Source organism: Puma concolor, chromosome C1, assembly GCF_028749965.1.
Source record: "Puma concolor isolate L17-30 chromosome C1, mPumCon1.1.hap2, whole genome shotgun sequence".
Lineage (NCBI taxonomy): Eukaryota > Metazoa > Chordata > Mammalia > Carnivora > Felidae > Puma > Puma concolor.
Genome location: NC_141674.1, coordinates 101,421,347 through 101,444,531, shown reverse-complemented (window position 1 = coordinate 101,444,531; position 23,185 = coordinate 101,421,347). Strand labels below are relative to the sequence as shown.

Sequence of the window (23,185 nt, the reverse complement as noted above, 5' to 3'; positions counted from 1 at the left end):
TTCCTGGGCCAAGTCTTTGTAATTCAAACTATCCCAATGATATGTTCCTAGTAAACTTTCTTTACTTCAGAACTTTTTACAAGATCCACTAACCTGTACCTATCAATCTAACAATGTCAGATAAACCAGAGGTCTCAAAAAATTTGCCAAGTCAGGTGTCTTTTCCTTTGAGCCTTGCTAAATTTCAACCATTGAGGAAACAGTTACTGTGGTTATTATAACAACCTATTCCAAGGTTATTTTGCCCCCAAATGTCATTGCTACAGTCTTTCTCGTCATGACCTACACTGTTAGCATTATGCAACCCAGCTTCGTTCTGTATGGGCTGCTGTCACTGAAGACACCTGCCAGCCTGAGAACAAAATCATTTACAAACTATTTTTACGAAATCTGTACAGCTTTTGTAGTTCTGTATGGCTCTGAGCTCAAGAGCTCAGGAATGTACTATGAAGTTGTACCGTGGAGCAGAAATTTAAAATTTGGACTATCAGTGCTACACAAAATCTTCTCTAGCTTTTAACAGTAATCACTAGCAGGGTAATCACTTCCTTAAAGAAGTTTTTCTATCAGGGCTATGTGGCCCACCCAAGATATTTTATTAGTAGTACATATTTTTAAAAAAACTAACTTTGCTTTCTTTCTAGCTTTTTTCATCTTCTTATCCATTTTCTTCTGAACTTCCGCTTTGGAAAGGATGCAGAACACTTCCAGCACAGAATCGGTTCCCTAGAAAGGTGAAAGTTGACGTGAGTCCAGGAAAGGCAATTTTTAATGTAGCTTTTTCTCACTAAGACCTAAACAAGAATGTTCCTTCAGGGCTTCCTGGTTGTATTAGCTGGGACAACTCCCTCTCTCTGGGATTGTTGGTTCGTGTGTAAAGTGGGAATACCACTTCCTATCACAGCATTGCTCTCAAGACCAAAGAGGAAGCTAATGCCATGAAACTGCTTAGAAAGCACACACTAATGCTCGCTAACGATAAGGACCATCACAGTAACTATGACTGTGTTATGCTAATAGAAGCTAGGGATCCTAAGTCTACACAGCAGCACATACAGAACTGTTAACACGACTGGGGGAAACGCAGTCTCTGCACTGGATGTGAAACAAGCACGGTCTCTGAGAGGGAAGAGCCCATCCCTATTGTTTTCTCTGACGACTGGTACTCACGTGGCAAGCTAGAATCCTGCCCGTCCTGTCTACGGCAAGGTTCACGACTCTGTCCCTGCCCTCCCGCATGATGGAACCAGCTTTTCTGCACGTAAGGATGCGCTACGGAAGAAGCAAAGGAGAAGGTGAAGGTTAAATGCAAGTCCTGTCAAACCTCTGAAAAGATACGATTCTAAGAAATGCGGGTGACAAAGGTATTTCCTGAAATGATGAGAACTGCAAATTTTTAAATTAAAAAATCTCCAATTCTCATTGTTCCCACGACTCAATTCAAATGAAGCTTAGAAACAAAAAGAAAAAAGAATTACATCCTCAGGAGTTTCATCTGTCTCCGGGGTACCATCCTGAGGCTCAGGTGTATCCTGTATCCCAGGGGGAGACCCTCTGCTTTTCTTGGGCTCTGGTTCTTCTAGGTCATCCATCTGTTTTATAAAAATGGGAAAATAAAAGCTGAAATAATGTGTCCCAGCCCTAATGACTTAGAAACCTATCCTCATATGAGGCCACCGGTAACTTCCATTTAGGGTTCTCTTTGATCAAACCTCTTCAATGGTAGGACGTTTACTAGAGTATTTTAAAAACTGACTATAGCAAATGCAAACAACAGTGTTCACTATCCTATCTCCAATAACTTTCTGAAATATACGGACTATAGCTAATAAGTTATTAACTTAATCTAAGATAGAAAAAAAAAAGGTGACTGACTCTTCATTAACTTTAAAAACTTCTTAGGTGAAAGAGCTACCACCATATTGTGGAGGAAAGATTCAAGTCTGGAATTGAGAACGACAGAGGCAATAAAACCTACAGAGGTTATATGTTCTCCTTTAAAGAAGCAAAGATACAGCCTAGACTACTGCAGTAGAACCCACCAGAACAGCTACTGAACACAACACTCCACACCTAACTCCAGCTAAATCTGAGGTCCATAAACTTTTTTCCACACAAAATCTTTAGGGATCTGAGAAAGTAACAGATCTTCTCAGAATATATTTTTATAAACACATGGAAATTTTACACAGATTTTTGTCCAAAGGGAAAGGGCCACACATATTCTTAAGTCCACCCACGGACACCCAAAGGTCCAGGAATTTTGTGCTAAAAGTTCCACAAAGTAAAAGATTAGCATTACCAGAAGGTGTAACTTAAAATTATCTTTCTTCAAGCTCAAATGAATGAGGGCAATGGCACTAATAATGAAGAAAAAAAATATCTGTTTAGGAGTTGGAAGTTATCAGTGATAGAATTCCTTCTAGTACAATGAGAACTCAATGATTACATCTGATTCTAAATTCGATGAGCCCATGACACTGCTAAAACACAGCACTGCCCATAATCAGAAAAGCAATTACCTCCTGTAAGTAGGCTATGTCCCACGCCCTCAGCTCACTGTCGGAAGACCCAGTGATGAGTCGCTTTTCTTCTGACACGAGAACCAACCCCCACACCTACAGGGTATAAAAAGATCAAACAGGATTTTTAAGACATTCTAGGATATATGATGTGGCATTCCAAAAGTCTAAGTATACTATCTGTAGCGAAATCCCTTTGGAATTTACAAAGCTAATATTAAGGTAATCTTTTCAAAATACTGAAAGAAATTCTCACCTTTGGAAAGAAAAAGTGGTCTGTGGTAGAACCGCTGTTCATGCAGTAACTAGAAGTTTCTCTGTAATTTCCTACCCTTAAATTTACATAATGGCTGTTCAGCACAAATCGATCTAACTAGAATCCACTCAAAGGACGATTTTAAGTCTGGTACTTCTTTGTTTCAGCAGTGCCTTGCAAATAAAAGGTACCCCCATTGATGTCTACTGTATAATTTTCAGCCTCAAACATCTAAGAACAATATTGTTGCGAATCAACAAAGAATCTAATTTGCTTTTCATCATCATAAATTCCAGGTATGTTTTTGAAAGCCTGGTAAGAACAAAACATGGAGGAGGATACAACGATCTAAAATACTCCTGCTCTTCACTGAAAATATGTATGTTCAGGTGACTCTTAAAATGGCCACGTTTGCTGTTTACGTGTCACCGGACCAGGCACTGTACAGTGTCATTAAACCCCCCTACAATCATAAAGGTGGATGCATTACTTAGAAGCAATGAAACTCCTATTCGTGGGTTAAAAACCTATCCAAGGCCAATCTTTACTAAATCCCGAAGCAGCTGTATCTGCTCCCACAGCCGGCACTTCCTCCACCGCACCAACCTCTCTGTCTCTCAGGACAGCATGCAAGGATTACTGGGAGCAGTAAAAACAAAGCAGGAGAGAACACCATCTTTTCTTTCTGCCTTGCCATTCTTTCCCTGGGCCCGTGACCCTACACGTACCTCGGTTCGGTGGCCAACCATCGTTTTAAAGCAGTGCTGGGTGTCAAGGTCCCACCATTTCACCAGGGTATCTTTCCCACTAAAAAAAGAAACGAGAAAAATTTTATGAGGAAAAATCAGTAAACAGGACATCAAGGACTCGTTTGTTGTCTTCAAAAAAATACACACAGCAACATGTCTAATGCTACTCCTCCTCCTTTTTTTTTTTTTTTTATTTTTTTTAGTGTTTATTTATTTTTGAGACAGAGAGAGACAGAGCATGAACAGGGGAGGGTCAGAGAGAGGGAGACACAGAATCCGAAGCAGGCTTCAGGCTCTGAGCTATCAGCACAGAGCCTGACGTGGGGCATGAACCCATGGACCATGAGATCATGAACTGAGCCAAGGTTGGATGCTCAACCCACTGAGCCACCCAGGCGCCCCTAATCCTCCTTTTTTTAAGGAGGAAAAAATCCTAACTCCATGTGGCTATTAGGTACAAAATACCACGTTGCACCTGCGAGCACAAAAATAACCTTGAATTCAGAGTGATGAGGCACATATCACCTGTGTGATGGACCTGTGGCCCATCATTTCAAGCATGGCAGCATTAACCTTTTCCTTCCGTCAGCTGTCTGACACAGAAATACCTCGGATCTCTTCTGCTCCCCCATCTCCTGCTTCCAGCTGGTCTCTATGCCGCCTCTGTGAGGCCTTCACTCCTTTGAATCCATTTCTGTACATAAGCCTGAATTTCAGTTCTACTGCCTGAATTATTTTCATGGCTTTTCATCTGATCTCTTTGTCCGTTCCCGTTCCTTCATTACGTCCAATAAACTACTATCAGATAATCACAACTTTTAAAACTTACACTAGCTCCAGGTTCTCTATAGAATCAAAATCAAATTCTTCAGCACCATTTTCAAAACCTCTCGTTAATTGGCTTCTGAGTCTCCCTGCCAATGAGCTCTACTCCTCCTGCCTCAAACACCTCTTCCCTGCTTCTTCACTAATATAAATCCAATATAATTCTCCTTCATGACCAAACTGGAAAAAAACCAAAAGACAAAAAACCCAATTTATGAAGTCTTTCGTATACAATCCCACCTCACTGTGTTATTTCCTTTTTTTTTTTTTTTTTTTAACAATTGACCCCTGTACAATGAGGGGGGTTAGGGGGCACCGGCTCCCTCACCCCAGTGGAGTCAAAAATCAACATACAACTTTGACTCCCCCAAAACACTACTCACATACAGTCTACTGTTGACCAAAAACATAAACAGCTGCTTAATGCTTACGTTGTATGTAATATGCATTCTCACAACAAAGCTAGAGAAAAGAAAATGTTAAGAATTCATAAGAGAAAACACATTTACAGTATTCTATTTATTGGAAACAACACACGGATAAGTGGACCGGCCCAATTCAAATCTGTTGTTCAAGGGTCAACTGTTCACTGAGCTATAAAGGGTACAATTCTAGTGGAACCTTAGTCGTTCTCTCATAGAACTTGTGTTATCTAACAAGATACACCAATGTGCCATCCCACAGGAACTAACCCACCAATGGTATGCCATTCAGTGCTCCTTCATAACTGCTTCTGAGTCATTACTAAAGTTCTTCTAGTTACTGCTGGCAAACCTTAGGATCCCAAACTTCCCCGGGTGGCCATTCCTCAGGACCAATAATTATTATAGAAGGTTGAGCCATACGAAATGGCGGATATCATGTTTGACCTACACAAACGGAAATTTCAAATGGCTCAACCTAAGAGACGTTCAGAAGGGTTACGTATAGAGCACGTCTGTTCTCAAAAGGCAGGCAGGAATTCAAGCACTTGGTATTTACACCAGCCCATTGCTCCACATTCTGCTTTCCTGACTTTCTAGGGATCCAGAAAGCAGACAGCTCAGTCTATGAAAGGCATGTCAAGGTTTAAGGAACACGGAAAAGCTAATGCCAGGGGATAACAATAACAAATCAGAAAAGATACTTTAAAGATGCTAGAAACAACTCTGGATAGCTTCTATGATACCACTGGGGAAAAGAGGAAAGGACAGAGGAATGCGGAGGGCAAAGGAGGAAGCGAGCACATGAGCGTGAGGAGAGTGCAGAGAAATGAGGAAGCAATGAGGCACGTTTCCTCTTTGAAACCCTCTCTGATGCATTCACATAGGAAAGAACTGGAAACGAAACTGTTATTTCTTTACCTAGTAACTAGTAGATTCTTTTCTCGTAGAAACAATGCTTGTGTCACGGCGTCCCTGTGCCCCTTCAGACGGTAGAGGCCACTTTCATTGATCACATCCCATACGATAGTATCTGTGTCCTAAAGGGATCAGATAATACAGAAGAATTTTCTTTACCACAGTGCCTTGAGAAACAATAGGAGTAGCATTTTTACTGCAAAGGTGATATAACAGAAAACTGTAGAAAATCTGGAAACACATACAAAAAAGTACAGAGGGAATAAACACCATTAATTCCACCCCCCAGATGTAACCACTGTTGCAGGTATGCTGTTTTATAATGTTCCAATCCAACATCCAGGTTATTTTTAGAAAACTGGGATCATGTTATTGGTAACATCTTATAACCCCCCCCAACTTTTTTCACTTAAAATATCTCCACTTTTCCACATCCCTCCAGACTGTTCTCATTTTCAGTGATCATATAATAATCAATCCTAAGGATATACCATAACCCATTTAAAATTTTTTGTTTTAACCACTTAGGTAGTTCCCAAATTTCTATCATAAATATGTGGAAATGAACATTCTTGCACAGAAATCTTTGTATATACCTCAGATCAGAATACTAAAAAGGGAAATTCTTGGGTTAAAAGGTGTTATTTTTCAAGTTTGCAATTCATCACGACAAGGCGATCTCTTTAACTTGCACCAATCTGTAGGTCCACCAGGGATATGAATGACAAGGCCAGTTTTCCCATCCCTTTGGCTCTGGATATTATTAGCTTCTCAAAAACCACTGCCAACTTCAGAAGTTAAAAATGCTGTCTCAGTATTTATTGGATTTGCATTTCTGAATACTCACAAGAAATTCTGCACATGCTCTACGGTGATTGCTGGCCGTTTGTACCTCTCTTGAACTGCTAGGTCACGTCTTTCATCCTCCTTAGGGTCTTACCTTTGGCTCGTTTGTAAAGTTATTATGAGATGAACGCTATTAATCCTTCCTATACTGAAAATATTAAATATGTCCCCTTTTTCAATGTCTTTTAACTTTTTTTCCAGTTTCATTGAGAAATAACAATCATACATCACTGGATAAACTTGAGGTGCATGTACACCATGACAACAACAGGTTCAGCTAACACCCATCTTCTCGTACAAATACAACAAAAAGCAAAGAAGATAAAAGGAAAAAAAATTTCTCCCTGTGACAACTCAGGATTTACTCTCAATAAGTTTCCTTTTTTTTTTTAATGTACAAATGCTTTAAATCTAAATATTCAAATCTATTGATCTTTTCCTTTGTAATTTCTTTCTTTACTGACATGCTTAAAGTCCCTTTCTACCTTAGTAGCAGATACTTACTTCTAGTGTATCTTCTAGTGTACTTAAAATATCACTCTTTACTATTTAAGTTTCTAATCTGTGACTCATTTTGCATATGGCATAAAGTAAAGCTTTAATTCAAAACTTCCCCCTACATACTGAGCCAATTGCCTATACTATTTTGTGAGTAATTCATCATTTTTATACACACCAGAAACATTATCTTTAAAATATACTAATTAGAAACATGAGAGTGGATTTGAGTCTGGGATTCCCATTTGGTTGCAATAATCTACCTATTTTTGCATTGATGCCAGATTAACACATTTTAAATTATGACTTCATAATGCATTTAGTATCTGAAACCTCCTAAAAAAATCTAACTCTGAAAAAAAACAAACAAACCTGAAGCCCTGTTTTATTATTCAACTTTCCCAAATTTCTGGTGTTTTTGATTCATTTGTTTTCCATTCATGCTTTAAATAATTTGGTCATGTTCTCAAAAAAACAACAAAAACTTGTGAGATATTTATTTAAATTGCTTTATCTATATAAGTGAACTGGAAAAAACTAGCATCTTTGTCTTCCCATTCAACATGGTTTGTATCTCTATTCAAGTCTTCTGTTACATTCTTCAGTATGGTTTTATAGTATTTTTCTGTTATTTAACCTACTGTTGTCAATGCAATCTTTTTTTCTTTAATTTTTTTTTTTAACATTTATTCATTTTTGAAAGGCAGAGAGAGACAGAGCGCGAATGGGGGAGGGGCAGAGAGAGAGGGAGACACAGAAACATAAGCAGGCTCCAGGCTCCGAGCTGTCAGCACAGAGCCCGATGCAGGGCTTGAACTCACGGACGGCGAGATCACGACCTGAGCCGAAGTCGGCCGCTTAACCGACTGAGCCACCCAGGCGCCCCTGTCAATGCAATCTTTTATACTGCATCTTCTAAACTGATGACTGTGGACTTTATTGGACTTAATGGCAAAGAATGACCACTGTGTCTCTTCTTGACTCATCTGTTTTTCCCCTAGTGTACTGTTTTAAGTAGCACTTCCACAATGATGTTATATAATAGTTATCTGGGGCACCCTCATCTTGCTCCTATATTTAACAGGCTTTTGGGGCGCCTGGGTGTCTCAGTCAGTTAAGCATCCGACTTCAGCTCAGGTCATGATCTCACGGTTTATGAGTTCCAGCCCCGTGTCAGGCTCTGTGCTGACAGCTCAGAGCCTAGAGCCTACTTCGAATTCTGTGTCTCTTTCTCTCACTGCCCCTCCCCCATTCACACTCTGTCCTGTCTCTCTCTCTCTCAAAAATAAACATTAAAAAGATTAAAAACAACACCAACAACACCAACAGGCTTTTATCAGAGAACGTGATAGGAAATAAAATGAACCACCCAATTCATACTCATCCTTCTCCCTTTATTTCCACCATCTATACTGTTCTGTACACCAAAAACCCAGTTTCACCCATCAGTTTTTGTGAACAACCAGCTTCAACATAAGCCTTATAGTCCTTTACTAAATCAAAATCTGGGCACCTGATTCAAAGTCTCACCTTGGACCCAGAAGCCAGTCTGCCTCCTAGCTGATCATACTTCAGGGAAGTGATGGCTGCCTTGTGTCCATTGAAGGTCACATTTCCTTCCCCACTCAGGAGACTGAAGATTCGGATAGACCCATCCTCATAACCAACAGCTAAGTGCAGCCCATCTGGGGAGGGACACAAGCAAGTGACTTCTTGTTTAAGTCCCTGAAGGATGAGGATCTGCAATTTTAAGAATCATAAACGATGTACAGGAGTTAAACACGTCATCAAAGGAAAAGTGTGGGAATAATCAGGGACAATAAAATTAAGAACGTCAATAATTCCAGATCACTCTTATGAATGATAATAAAATTCTACAATTCATCTCAAGTTCTTTAATAGAGGAATTATTACTTGTGCTGGGCAATGAAACACTCAAGAAAGGGTAAAATTATATTCTCCGAAGACCTACATTAGCATAATAATGTGCGAAAGTTTCCCAAGTGATAAATTACTAAATCCTTATCCTATGTTAACACCAAATGACTTTCCATATAGGGTTATAAAAACATCCTCGCTTTAACTGAGCCCCATCTTAAAGAAGTCAATCTGTGTGCCACTAGAGTGCTGTATGGTTTATCCTCAAGAAACTCTGGGTGGCAACAAGCATCCAAGTATTAACCTCTTGGGAGTCACATAGTAAGTGGACAAGATCAAAACGCCTCAATTTGGTTTGGCAGAAGTGGTAGGTTTAGGGAACTCAGTCACAAAGTATCAAAACCTAGTTTAACAACCTTGGGCCTCATCTGTACAAGTGAGAAAAAGACTCGATCAACATAGCTGAGTAATATTCCTTTTAAATGGCTAATATTTTATAACTGGTTGCGAGGCCAAGTAGAAGAACTTGAAAAATAAAGAACTGGCAGAGAAAACCAAACATGTCAGGAATAATGACAACTACTTAACCTGGAAATACTACAAACAGATACCTAAGAGGTAAACTGCTGTTTGGTGTGGTTTTCAGAATTTAGTGCAGAAGAACATAATAGAACCTGTTACTTGCTACCTAGGCCCAAAGAAAGACTTCTCTTCCAGGGGCACACACATACAAAAATCTTCCACTTCTGCCTCCCCATCCTCAAATACGTATAAATCAGTTATCAACCTCATTGATTTCTGGCTTACCTTCTCTCCTTTCCTTAAGTCCCAGATGAACACATGTTCGCAGGCTGGTACTGCCACATAGCGTCCTTTTTCACCACGAAGTGTCACAAAGACAATATTACCTTTTTGGCTGCCAATAAGGCCAAAGACTGCACTGGCAACATAGCGGAGATACTGCTTCGTGAGCCCCATGTCGTAATGTCTGGTTCCACAAGTGAGGCAGCTGTGCACGCAAACAAAGAAAACTCAGTTCCTTGGGTGTCTGGGTTCTGTGAGGCCAGCAAACACCAACTGTTTATCATGTAGTTAAAGCATGTAACTTGTGGCTTCTTCGCTTTTATTTACTCTGAATAAATCATTCACATAATACCTGGACATCTTCATTTTTTTATGTGCTGTTGACTCACGTGTAAGCCCTCATTCTTCAGATTTCAAATTGGTCATCTCGTCGTGCCCACCTCACAAATAACCAACATATGGCCTCAAGGCAGCTCAACAATTCACTTCTGTTCATTCAACCGCCATCAAAGTTTTTACACTGAGATGGACAGAGTCTGAATATATTTACAGTAAACAATTACTATAATCCTACTACCTGGAGAAGTGCTATTTTAGATACTAGATACTAGAGATATGATGTTGAGTAAAAGAAAATCCTTAACTTCATGGCACATTATCCTCTAGCACAGTGGTTCTCAAACTCAGGTACATATCCAAATCACTAGAGGTCTCATGAAAACAGATTGCTGAGAGCCACATTCACATTACCTCCCAGGGCCGATTTCTGTTTTTGTTTTTAATTTTTTAATGTTTATTTATTTTTGAGAGACAAAGACACAGAGAGAGCAGGGGACGGACAGAGGGAAACACAGAATCCAAAGCAGGCTCCAGGCTCTGAGCTGTCAGCAGAGAGCCCAACGTGGGGCTCGAACCCATGAACCGTGAGACCATGTCCCGAGCCAAAGTTGGACGCCCAACCGACTGAGCCACCCAGGTGCCCCTGAAACACTGGTTATTGACAAAAGATACAAGTGAAGAAGATAAGTCAAGCTTCTCTGGTCTTGATACAAAGTGAAAAGTGTCCCAAACACCTATGCATCTTAAAAAATACAACACCAAACAGAAATTACACCCTTTTTCTGGGAGCTGCGTTTTGTTGCTGGTTTCTACATTTGGTTTAACTCTACAGAAACTATTTCTGATTACACTCTCCTTCAGCCTACCTTAACAGAAAAATAATCAATGCCAGCTCTCTTTAATATTTTCTTTTAGTAATCACTTAGTGGCCTCATTTTTCCTCACCTAAGAACCAACAAAAGCCAGTTAAAAATCAAGAAAAGATTAACAATGTGATAATGCTGTTAGCCCATGCCATTTGATCAATTCTTCCCCAATTCCTCTTATTTCTCCAGCCCCTTAACTAGAATTGGTCCTCTTGGTAGTCTTTGGCCATCTACCAATTCTTTCCACAGTATTTTCCTTGGAGACTTCATATAGGATGCCTGGGCCCAGGGACACCTACATCTCTATTCTTGTCCATATATGTGAATACAAATAACAGAGTTCCAAAAACTTATGAAATATTCCCATTCAAAAGACCTTGCAGCATCTCCTTGAACATATCTACCTTGCTTCCAGAACCCCTCATTTGTTCCTTTTTCTAAGACACACAACCCTCCCAGCCATTCAGGCTCAAAACCTTGTAGCAACCTTTGGCTCATTAATAAAAAAATATTACTATAGCAGCCAAGACTTAAAGAGCACTTACAAATAGCGATGTATTAAATGAATACACCTGAGTAAACATATGTGGTTGTTTAATGACAAATAGCAATTGAGTGAATTAAAAGGGTTCATACACGTAAGGCATTTAGAAAAGCATCTAAAGTATTGTAAATATACCTATAAAAAATTCTTCACAATAACCTTCAAAGTCGGTACTATTCTTACCCCCATTTTACAGACAAGGAAACTAAGCAAAGGGATGTAAGATACTTTCTGTTCCAGCTCTTTGCCACTGGGTTCCTATCAGGTTAGTTGGTTTCCTTCCTTGTCCTGCCACCTTGCTTTCTTCACGTTGTTCCTCTCACCTAGAAAAACGTGCATTGTCCGTGACCTATTTTTTTAAACCGGTGTTATTCTCTGAGGCCCACTTCCTCCGAGGCTAGACCAATCCTCGCAGCCTTTTCAATTGCCTCCGTATTCAAACTACCTTCCATACAACTTGGCACTGGTCATTTGTGTCTCACGTGCACAGATCTCGACGCCTTTTAGAGAGGGGTCATGACCTAACCTTCCCCCGCACCCCTACCATCCCTGTTTCCAGGTATAGCCGCAGATCCCCAAAATACGTTGCTGCTATGATGCACTGAAGGGCTGGGACGTTGCGACAGACTCGTCAGACGTCCCTAACCCAAGTCTTCAGTCAGGACAGAGCGAGGGGGCTCCGCACACGGATCATGCTGCCCGAGCATCCTCTGGAGAGCCGCTGGACGCGCGGCACCTCTACTACCGCAGGGGCCAGCCCCAGGCGATTGCAGGTGGCCTCCGGGGACGTCGGTAGGTTCGCAGTCGCTCAGGTTCCACTCCACCCTAGCAACCGACCGCAAACGCCCCCGCCTCATCTGGTGCTGGTGCCCCGAAGGCCTCAGCCAGGACCGCGAGAAACGGGGTTGGAACGCCTGGCCCCCACCTTACCCACCTGGGCCTCCACGAGGATCCGGGCCGCTTGGACCCGCCCACAGTACCCGCCCCTTCCGGGTCCGCTCCGCGACCCACTTCCGCCCGGCATTCCTTTTGCCTTCGAGGAGGAAATGACGTACGTGTGGGCTGTGGTTGGTGAGGGCCGGCCGGTAGCGGAAGCCGTGTTCGCCACTCAAAGCTCTTCCAGCTGGTCACTCCAGCCTCCTGGGACTTTGCCTCACCTGATCGCCGAGCTCCTGGCCGGGGGTGTCCGGGGATGCCGCTCGGCCGCTTTCTGCGAGGAGCTTAACCCGCCCCGCTGCCGCCCGGATGGGACCGCCGGAGTGCGGTGAGAGGCGGGACCTAGACCCGGGCCGGGGGGGGGAAAGCGGGGCGGAGCGGGCGGGGGGCGCGGCTGGAGGCGCTCGGACTCGGCCCCGGCTGGGGGTGCGGACGGAGAGGGTTAGTGCTGTCTGCCCTCTGGGAGAATGAGCCTGCCACTTCTTCCCCAGCGGTTGGTCGGGCTCTTCTGGCCCGCAGCACTGTCGGGGACGACTTATCGACAAGAAGACAGGGTAGGCAGACTTGGGTACCAGGGCCAGTGGTGCTGCAGTCACTGGGGAGGCACGCGCCCTGGATGCAGGTGAGATAGGGCGGCTGGGACCCCTGCAGGTTACAGCCCCACGGTCAAGTGTATGTTGCCGCGCGTGTGGACGGGACGTTCCACAAACCGAGAGCAGGTCGAGTCAGGGCTGGATAGGCGCCGAGCCCAGGATGCTGAGTTGTCTGGATCCCCGCAGTCCCTGGAGTGACATTGGTCTGGCTTTGTGTTTCCGCTCCCTGGCCGCTTGAGGGGGAAGTGACCAGTGCTGACTCCTCCTTGCGTGGTAATCGAGGTTTAGGTACTCTGTCACCAAGTGGAAATTAGGCTTTCTGTCTTGCAGCTCTGTCCGCTTCTATTCTTGGGCTGCACAGAAATGTTCAGAAATGAGTTCTGATGTGTGTAGTTGTGGAAAATTAAAGCTAACAAAAAGCTCTACGATGGAAATAAGCCTTTGCCTTTGCTTATTTAACAAGATGTCTGCAGTCAACCTAGAAATGAGACATTTATCTAAATTATCTGATTATCTTCAGACGTTTCTGGAGTTCTTAACACATGTGCAGCTGGTCTTCCATATTCAAGAAAATTGCAATAGTAGTGATTGAGACTATAGATGGATGTAGCACTGTATGTGTTTTGAAACAAGATTACCGTGGTTTGGATGAATGAGAAAGGAGGAAATTGTGGCAACAAACTATTATTTCAGTAAATGTTAGGGGGAAGGGAGCATTTAGGTGGGTGTGTATAGTTAAAATCTCCTATAGGTGATATGCATTATATAATTAGAAAAAATGTATGCTTCAGTAGAAAACTGCATAATCTAGATTCTATCTAGAAAGCTATTCCAAGGAAGCTATTTTACAACTCTGTGAACTCTAGATAACTAATGTCAATACTGTATAATTTTTGTCTATAGACATGTAGATTTTGTCCTCTTAAAGATTCATTGGAAGTTGCATTCCTGTACGTTCATTTCAATATTCCTGATCAATATGTTCAATTTTGGAATTCCCTTCAATCTACCACCTGTCTGGTTTGCTTTTGAGTTAAATAAAATGTTGGATACCTACTCATTTTTATATTTGAATGAGTCATGATTTTACTTAAAATTTCTCTTAATATTTTATGAAATATGCGGAGGGACAATCACAAATGGAAAAAATAATTTTAATAAAAGTTGGGGTAAGAGCAGCTGTGATTGAGTGCCAAGATAATGCATTTTATAAAATTCCCAATTCATACAGTATTTAAAGAGAATAACCCTAATTTCTCATAAGTTTCACATTGTCCAATTTGTATTAATTGTATTAATACTAATAATTAAAACTTAGTAAAGTTCTTTATTTTTAAAAATGTTTATTAAAACATTTAACATTAATTCATTTATTTTTGAGAGAGAGAGACCCAGAGTGTAAGTGGGCAAGACCAGAGAGAGGGAGGGAGATGCAGAAACTGAAGCAGCCTTCAGGCTCCCAGCTGTCAGTACAGACACGAATGTGGGGCTTGAACTCACAAACCGTTATATCATGACCTGAGCCAAGTCTGATGCTTAACCGACTGAGTCTTCCAGGTGCCCCTAGTTAAATGAAGTTCTTTTAATATGAAGGTGGTACTATGAACTCACCATTGGAGCATGTGCTTTCAGTGGTTTTGAATGATAATGTTAAATTTGACCTGGGCCATTGATACCACTTAGAAATATTTCTTAAACTGTATTTATTGTTGACATATCTTTATTGCCTTGGTTTGTTGTTCCACCTAAGTAACTTAAAAATAAGGTTATTCTTCCTATTTGCATAGAATAATTCATAAATATGATAGATTTGGTGTTGGGATGGAGGTACTCTAAATGAATATCTAATGTGCCCTGAAGTTTTAAATACCGAAATATAAGGCATAAGGAAGGGTAAATCTGTAATTTGTTTTGCTGTGTTTACACAGTGAAAAGAGAGCTGGTGATTAATGGAGGTCAAAAGCATGGACCAGCTCTCTATGTACTTTTACCCAGGCCTGTCCAAACAATGTAAGCATTTAAAAAAAAAACAAGCAAACAGATTTAAAGTTCTTGTTTTTCTCTTTTAAATGATACCATTTTCTTTTTATCCAGACAAAAACCAGGTTATCTTGAGACAGTGATCTAGGCTATTCTGCCTGACCCTGCCTAGTCTTGAACAATAAAAATCTAATCCCTCTAGCCAATACAATTATTCATATAAAGCTTTATTTAGAGCACTTCTTAAACTGAAGGATTGCAGATTTGTTTAAAAACAAATGAGGACTTAACCTAAACATTGACAATATTTGAGGAAATAGACAAGCCATAGGGTAATGAGAATTGTTTATTCTCACTATGCATTTGAATCGTAAAGGATTTATCTTTAGGTCATCATTCATGAAGATATTGAAGGTAACCTTAAGATAGTATGGCTAAGGAAATAGATATGATCTATTCTAGAATCTTCTGTTTGTCTCCTGTAGACTTTTTGATCCTGGGACATAGAAGTCTTGCCTCAGGAGCCTTTTAGACTAAGGTTTAGTGTTTACTTATGAACCTGTGTAAAGTACAGAACTGATTAACTGATATTCACTGGAAGGTCTTGCTCCTTAATGTTAACCAAAATTTGGCTTTAACTACATAGCACTGTGTTGCCTTTCCCTCCTCCCTCACCTGAGCACTCTGTGTTTTGTCATTGGGATTCTTAATCAGAGTCTGGGAACCTTCTCAAATTTATTTGCAAATCTTTCCTTACATCAGCTCATGTACTCACATTTTGGGTGGTGAAAAGGTCTTGATCTTTTTATGTGATTCCCAAAAGGGTCTGTGACACGAAAATTTTAAGAACCCATATTCCTTAAGTATCAAGGATCAAATTTTCCTGCCTAGCTTGGCTTTGCTGCTCCATTTGCTTTATTGCCAAGGTGTGTGTTTGGAGAAAAGGGGAGATTTAAATCTCTTTTTGATGAGAAATACCAATTTCTGTTTAGAGATGGAGGTGAAAAAGAATTTATTCTTTGTTAAATGCTATGACACTTTCTATAGAATGCCATTCAACTTTGAGAGCTCTGAAGCATGTTTATTGCTCATTTAGCACCCAATATCTTAAGGGGCACAATGACTTTTAAGATCTGGGAAGGAGGTCCAACAAATTATATGGATAAGATGTGATCGGAGATACAAGCCAACCACCCACTAGTGTACTGTCAAAGAGGATAGTAGAGTTTCAGGGAAAGAATGACCAATAGTTAATGCAACTAAAATTTGATTAGCTCCTGGATTTAACATTTGGGCAGTCATTGTTAGACCTTGAAAGAGCAATTTTAGCATTGTTACCAGAGGTGCCAACAAAACTGCAGTAGGTTGAATAATCTCCAAAACAGATTATGTTTATGAAGTTAGGTCATAGAATGAAGCATTTAGCTGGCATCTGAAGAAGAAATAGGGTAGGACTTTTTTTTTTTTTTTTAAGAATAGGAGGACAGAGGGGAAGGAGAGATCAGATATTGTGAAGGAAGAGTTATTACCTTTTCACTTAGAGGAGAGCTGGTAAAGTGGAGTAAAATGCATTATTTGAAGGCAGTTGGGCAGGCTTAAAAGTGCAGCTTCCAGATTTATCCTCACTTCTGTAAAACCTGTCTACTTTTGGTCTCAACTGTCGCATCCTGGAAGAGACATTCTCTCCGATCTAAGTTAGCTTTCCACCTTGTTCTTCTTTACAGAACACTTCTCACAAATTTCAGCTATGCAGTATATTTGTTTCTGTGATTATATATTTGTGTGATTTTTGTGAGTCTCCCTCTGCCAGTAGAATCTCAGCATCTAACAATACTTAAGTAATTGAATGCCTGGGACATAGTAGGCAAATAAGTATGTATTGTCTTATAACTTCTATGGGCCAGGAATTCAGAATTCAGTAGCAGCTTAGTTGTGTGGTTCTGGTTCATGAGCATTTCTCGTGAGGTTGCAGTCAGGATGTCAGCTGGGGCTGAAGTCATTTGAAGCCCAACTGAGGCTGGAGGATCCAAGGGGATTCCTTCACCTGCCTGGGCATCAATGCTGGTTGTTGGCAGGAACTCTCAGGTACTTCCCATGGGGACCTTCTCATGGGCTTCTTGAGTATCCCACATCGTAGGAGCTAACTTCTCAGAGCAAGCACTCCAAGAGAGCACAATATCTTTTATGACTCATCCTTCAAAGTCATATACTATCATTTCTGCAGAATCTATTGGTTGGTATATGGGCCAGCCCTGTTCATTGTCAGAGGCAGCTGTACCCGGGCATTGATATCAGGAATTGGCATCATTGAAGGACATCTTGGAGGATGTCCACCGCAAATGCTATATGGTGTAGTATAGGGTCACCCAAGAATTACTAACACAGTTTCCTAGTATTTCCTAATAGTGTTGATGGAGGGCCTCGGAAAACATGCATTTGTCTTGGCAGCAGACAGGATACTGTTTTTCTAATAGCATAAGACTAGAATGAGAGAAAAAAGATGTTGGGTTGATCTGGGTTTTAGGGGTTAACAAATCATTATAAGGGCAGACATTGAGATAAATAAGTGTATCTTAATTCAGCAGTTGGTTTGGTTTATTTGGTACTGTCTTTGACAGCAAGTGTTTTGGTCTTTGCCACACGTGGAGCCATAACGTTATCTCAGCAGTGGTGCAGGTGACTTTCACCTTGGCTCTGAGAAAGTTGTAACAGGTAACTTTTCATCGTACCTTGCTTTGTGCCAGATTATATTGTATAATCCTCAAAATAACCCTGTAAGTAGATTACTCTTATTTTCGAAGTAAGGAAACCTGGCTTGCAGTTAAGGATGACCCAACTGTTATGTCCTAGACCTAAACTCAGGTCTGCTGATAACAGAGCCTAAGCTTAATTTATTTACTTTGTACCACCCTGCCTCTCCCTCACAGTGTAATTGCACGTGGAAGGATTTATCTTAAAACACTGAAGAAGCCAGATTCAAAATTGTACATACATTATGATTTCACCTATCATAGAAAAAGATAGGAACTACATAAAAATTGGGGAGTTTTTCCCCTGTTACTTCCCCCCTCCAAATGTTCTATAAGTGGATATTAGAGTTAGAAAAGTTATTTTAAAGAAGTAATTTTGAGGGCGCCTGGCTGGCTCAGTCAGTTGGGCGTCCGACTTTGGCTCAGGTCATGATCTCGCGGTCCGTGAGTTCGAGCCCCGCATCGGGCTCTGCGCTGACAGCTCAGAGTCTGGAGCCTGTTTTGGATTCTGTGTCTCCCTCTCTCTCTCTCTGACCCTCCCCTGTTCATGCTCTGTCTCTCTCTGTCTCAAAAATAAATAAATGTTAAAAAAATTTTTTTTTAATAAAAAATAAAGAAGTAATTTTGTTCTGAAAGTTGGCACTCGAGTTTGCAAAATGAACACTAACTCTGTGTTTAATGGACTTTTTTATGTTGTAGCTAAGTTTCAGCATGAGTCATTGTCTTCAGAAATCTGTGAATAATTTTTTTTAAGTATGAATTTCTGCAAAATGTCATTCCATTGAGCTCCAGGCAGTTCAACTGTGGAAAATAAATGTCTCTATTTGTCCTCTCTTCAGCTTATCCAGCTCAGGTTTGCATACTTGTTAACAGATCAGCAGATCTCGTGATTGCCTCCAGTTTCAAAGGCCAATTGGATGGATTAAACACTGACTTCTGATAAAATTAATTTATTTCAAAATAATTTCAAAGGCGTATTTATATCGAATAAGAATAATCCTCTTACATAGTTTTATCATGGTATCATCTATAAGGCCTTTCTGAAATTGTTATATAAACGATCACACTTCCCACGCCACAGTGCTGGCGCAGGAGCTAACATATTGTGCCTAATCCATGGTTCGTTCCATTTAGTATCTCACATTTCTCAGCAAGAAACACCAAGGAATTAGATGAAGAAAGGCATGTTTGTTCTCCTTCTCTAACAACAAACCTTAAGGTCACACAGAAAATTCTAACAAGAAGTTCACAGCCTAGCTGATCATCTGCCTGCTCAGTGGTGACAGTGATCTGTAACTTACCAAACACACTAATCAGTTCTTGGCCCTGTGACTCGGCATTTCAGTAGCACTTCCCTTAGCTGATCTTCTCAAACACTCCTTAAAATGCTTTCTTCACCTGGCTTTTAGGCTTTTAGGCTATTTCCTGGTGTTCCTCCCTATCCTTTTATTCCTCTTTATCATTTTTTTTTTTTTGACTTGTCCTCTTTCCAACCTATAAGTTTTGCCTGAGGACTCAGTCCTTGGATCTCTTTTCTCCATTTGTATGGTCTCTTTTGGTAATCATGTCCGGTTCCCATAGCCTTAAATGCCACCCACACGCTGAGTCTTCCAGATTTATATCTGTACCCCGACCTCTTCTCTGAGCTCTAGCCTCTTACAGCCAGTTGCATGTCTGACTTCAGTACTTGGCCATATGAGGAGCATCTCAAACTTAACACGTGCAAAAACATATGAGGAAAAACGACTGTGATTATCACTCCACTGCACAACCTACTCCAGCCTTCCTCTTCTCTGTAAATAGCATTAGCATCTACTCAGTTGCTCGAGCAAGAAATCTAGGAATTACCTTTGATTCTTTTCTTTTCCCTCATCCTTCACAGCCATTTAGCAAGTCTCGTGGCCTCTACCTTCAAAATACATTCCAAATCCAACCGTTTCTCACCACCTTCTTCACCATGTCACCTAGATCCCTGCAGCAGTTTTCTACTGGTCTCTGGTTTTTTTAAAAAATTTTTTTTTTCAATGTTTATTTTATTTTTTTTGGGACAGAGAGAGACAGAGCATGAACGGGGGAGGGGCAGAGAGAGGGAGACACAGAGTCGGAAACAGGCTCCAGGCTCCAAGCCATCAGCCCAGAGCCCGACGCGGGGCTCGAACTCACGGACCGCGAGATCGTGACCTGGCTGAAGTCGGACGCTTAACCGACTGCGCCACCCAGGCGCCCCTGGTCTCTGGTTTTATTCTCGCCCTCACTCCATTTCACGGTAGCTAGAGTAATCTTACCAGGTGTTGTTTATATTGAGTCATTACCTCTATCAAGATCCTCTAACAGCTTCCCCTCCTGTTTACAATAAGACCGAACCTTCTCATTAGGGCTTACAAACTGCATCATCCAGCCTTTCCATCTCTCACCAACCTCAGTCACCCACCACTCATTACCTAGCTTATTCTACTGTATCCACATCGGCCTCCTCACCCTTCCTGGGATACACCAAGCTCCTTTCTGCCCTCTGGGCCTTTACTCTTGCTATTTCCTCTGCCTGAAACACTGCAGGGCTTCACGTTGCCTGCTCTCTCACTTTGTTTAGCTCTCTACTCAGATATCCCCTTTTCTCTTGTAATACTTATTGCCCTCAGTCATTCTTTAGACACCTGCTTGCCTGTTTGGTTACTGTTTATCATCTCCTCTCCAGGAAGCATAAGCTCAGTAAGTGCATGGACTTGCTGTCTTATTCACCAGTGCATCCCCCGTGCCTCCAACAATACCTGACCCATGACAGATGCTCATAGAGATTTATTGGATGAATGAATCTGCATTTTACTGCAACAGCTGTCTGGCTTCTTGGCAAATTAAATAGCCTCTACTCATGCTGAATTTCCCATGGCCTCTCTGTAGTACTTGATACCGTGTGTCTTCCTATCACCCTCTTCTAATTTCTACGTTTCTGTACAACCATCTTCCTACCGCATCATTGTCTCCTGCCATATCTTGTAAATTGTCCAGTCCTGTTAATTCTTCCTTTGTAAGTATATTGCCTCTCAAATCCACGCCTTCTTCTCCGTCTGCTTCTCTACTAAGTTCAAACTTTTATACTTGATTGCAGGAACCTCCCCGCTTTTCCTTTTGTCTTACTCAGTTATCATTGAGTAAGATCTTATCCCCATATTATCATTCCACTGAACTCTTTAAATTGTGCATATTATTTATCTTTGTATCTCTTGCAGCACCTAGCACCACCCCCGCCCCCCCATAGCAGACACTCAGTGAATGCTGAATGAATTGTCCTGTGTTTCTAGAAAGTAGAACTGGTGGGTCATGTGATTATTTTAATGACTATAATTCTTTGAAAAGAATTTGTGCTTCAATAATCCCCCTTTCTTCTTTAGGGAAACTATAGCAATTCTTTGTTGTATATTGATTTTTATGGAGTGTTTAAGTGACTAATCACACAATGTACTATTAGAGCATTTCACAGTAGAGATTTGTTTTTTGATCTAATGGAAGTAAAGTAGTATCTGTACTTGTGTTAAAATGGTTCTTTCTTTTCTTTTAGGCTGAAGTCTCCAGTGAATATTGAATTGCTGAGAAATTTGGGGAAAGACCAGCTGAAGTTCCCATTCCATGGATCCCTTGGGTGCCCCTTCCCAGTTTGTGGATGTGGATACGCTACCCAGCTGGGGCGACTCATGTGAAGATGAATTAAATACTTCCGATACTGCAGCTGAAACATTGCAAGAAAATACTGTTAGATCACCTTTTCTTTACAACAAGGATATCAGCGGGAAAGTGATTCTTTGGTAATTCTTTGACTAAATCATACCAAAATATGATAATATTCTCGTAATTTTTTTCTAAATTATTTTTTTCTCATTGTTTCTTCTAAACTCCTTTATTCTCATAACTTCTTCTAAACTTTTTTGTGAGCCCTAGCTCTGTTAACGTATCATTTTGCACATACTTACACAGTTTTATTGAGGTATAATTGACATACAATAAGCTGCGTATTTTTAAAGTGTACACTTTGGTACACTTTGACATGTGTATATCCGTGAGCCTGCTCTCCCATTCCGATCACCACAGCCAACTTAATATATTTATCACCCCCAAAAGTGTGTTTTGTGTCCTTGCATAATCCCTCCTTCATGCCCCCCCTGACTCCACATCCCATTAATCTTTCTGTCACTGTAGATCAATTTGCATTTTCCAAAGTTTTATGTAAATGGAATCACGTACTCTTTTCTTCGTCCGGCCACCTTTGTTCAGCGTGATCATTCGAAAGTTCACCTATGTTGCGTCTGTTAGTAGTAGTGCCTTTCTTCTTTAAAAAAAAGCTTTATTGAGAGAGAATTCACATCTCATACAGTTTATCAGTTTAAATTGTAGAAGTCAGTGGTGTTTAGTGTATTCACAAAGTTGTGTAACCATCACCACAGTCAATTTTAGAACATTTTCATCACCCCAAAGTCCTCTACCCGTTAGCAGTCATTCCCTGTCTCCCCATGTCTCAGCTGCAGCCAACCACTAATCTACTTCCTCTGTGTATAGATTTGTATACTGGGGACATCTCATGTAAATGGAGTCATTTGTGACTTGGTATGTTTTAAAGATTCATCCATGTGGTAGTGTGAATCAGTACTTCATTCCTTTCTATGGCCAGATAATATTCCACTGTATGGATATACATACCTATGCCATTTGTCAGTGTTAGTTCATTAGTTGTTAGACATTTGGGTTCTTTCTACTTTTTGGCTATTAGGAATAATGCTGCTGTGGTAAACTCTCGAAGCCAACCACTTTCAGCTCTATAAGCACTCTGTTGCAATGAAAGCAATACGGAAGAAGGAAAGAAAGAACACAATTCTGTGGGTAGCAGCTTTGCAGCGTTTGCATTGAAGATCTAAGATGCCAGATTAGTCTTCCTGAGTCCGGAACTCCTTTTCTACCGTTGCTTAAGCTTGTGAGCTAGCAAAACCAATGTTGTAAGGGGAGTGAGGATAGAACGTTTTGAAATAATTAGCAGTTAGCTTTTTTATCTCCCTCCTCTTCCCCACGTTTGTTCTTTGTTCATCGTTTCCTCAGGAAAGGAGACGTGGCATTACTGAACTGTACGGCCATTGTGAATACCAGCAATGAAAGTCTTACAGATAAGAACCCTGTGTCAGAGAGTATCTTCATGCTCGCAGGACCCGATTTGAAGGAGGACCTCCAGAAACTTAAGGGTGAGTAAGTTTTCCTAGGTATGTTATTGTTAGGACACATTTCTGATATTTAAAGAAGCATGTTTTGCATTTAGTGAGAATACTAAGTAGATGCAGCTGTTTTGTTTTTGTTTAAACTACATAAAAACAGCTTTTGAAAGCCCCACATTGTGTTAGAAACTGAACACTGAGACTTTACTCTCACTAAAACTCCTCTGTCATGTTCTTGAATTTAAAAATGCTAGGTACTATAGCCAG

The 23,185-nt window shown here is 40.9% G+C and overlaps 2 protein-coding genes across 4 annotated transcripts in view; one reads left to right on the top strand and one right to left on the bottom strand.

The window, feature by feature from the left end:
• WDR3 (WD repeat domain 3) overlaps window positions 1-12,503 on the bottom strand; it is a 31,232-nt gene extending 18,729 nt beyond the window's left edge. For 2 of the 3 annotated variants that reach the window (XM_086717944.1, XM_086717946.1), the window contains exons 1-9: window positions 12,402-12,503; window positions 9,722-9,923; window positions 8,567-8,776; window positions 5,696-5,814; window positions 3,507-3,585; window positions 2,523-2,618; window positions 1,479-1,592; window positions 1,171-1,272; window positions 629-726 (exon numbers count right to left, since the gene is read on the bottom strand). In XM_086717944.1, the coding sequence (XP_086574070.1) occupies window positions 629-726; window positions 1,171-1,272; window positions 1,479-1,592; window positions 2,523-2,618; window positions 3,507-3,585; window positions 5,696-5,814; window positions 8,567-8,776; window positions 9,722-9,892 (989 nt within the window). In that variant the 5' untranslated portion in view covers window positions 9,893-9,923; window positions 12,402-12,503. Of the gene's footprint in view, window positions 1-628; window positions 727-1,170; window positions 1,273-1,478; window positions 1,593-2,522; window positions 2,619-3,506; window positions 3,586-5,695; window positions 5,815-8,566; window positions 8,777-9,721; window positions 9,924-11,790; window positions 12,381-12,401 lie in introns of those variants that run through there. The other variant, XM_025932194.2, reaches the window with a different exon arrangement.
• A 17-nt stretch (window positions 12,504-12,520) lies between these two features.
• Window positions 12,521-23,185, top strand: part of GDAP2 (ganglioside induced differentiation associated protein 2) — a 65,596-nt gene continuing 54,931 nt past the window's right edge. The window contains exons 1-3 of the mRNA XM_025934507.2: window positions 12,521-12,731; window positions 21,283-21,526; window positions 22,809-22,948. Coding sequence (XP_025790292.1) covers window positions 21,351-21,526; window positions 22,809-22,948 — 316 coding nt within the window. The 5' untranslated portion in view covers window positions 12,521-12,731; window positions 21,283-21,350. The remainder of the gene's footprint in view (window positions 12,732-21,282; window positions 21,527-22,808; window positions 22,949-23,185) is intronic.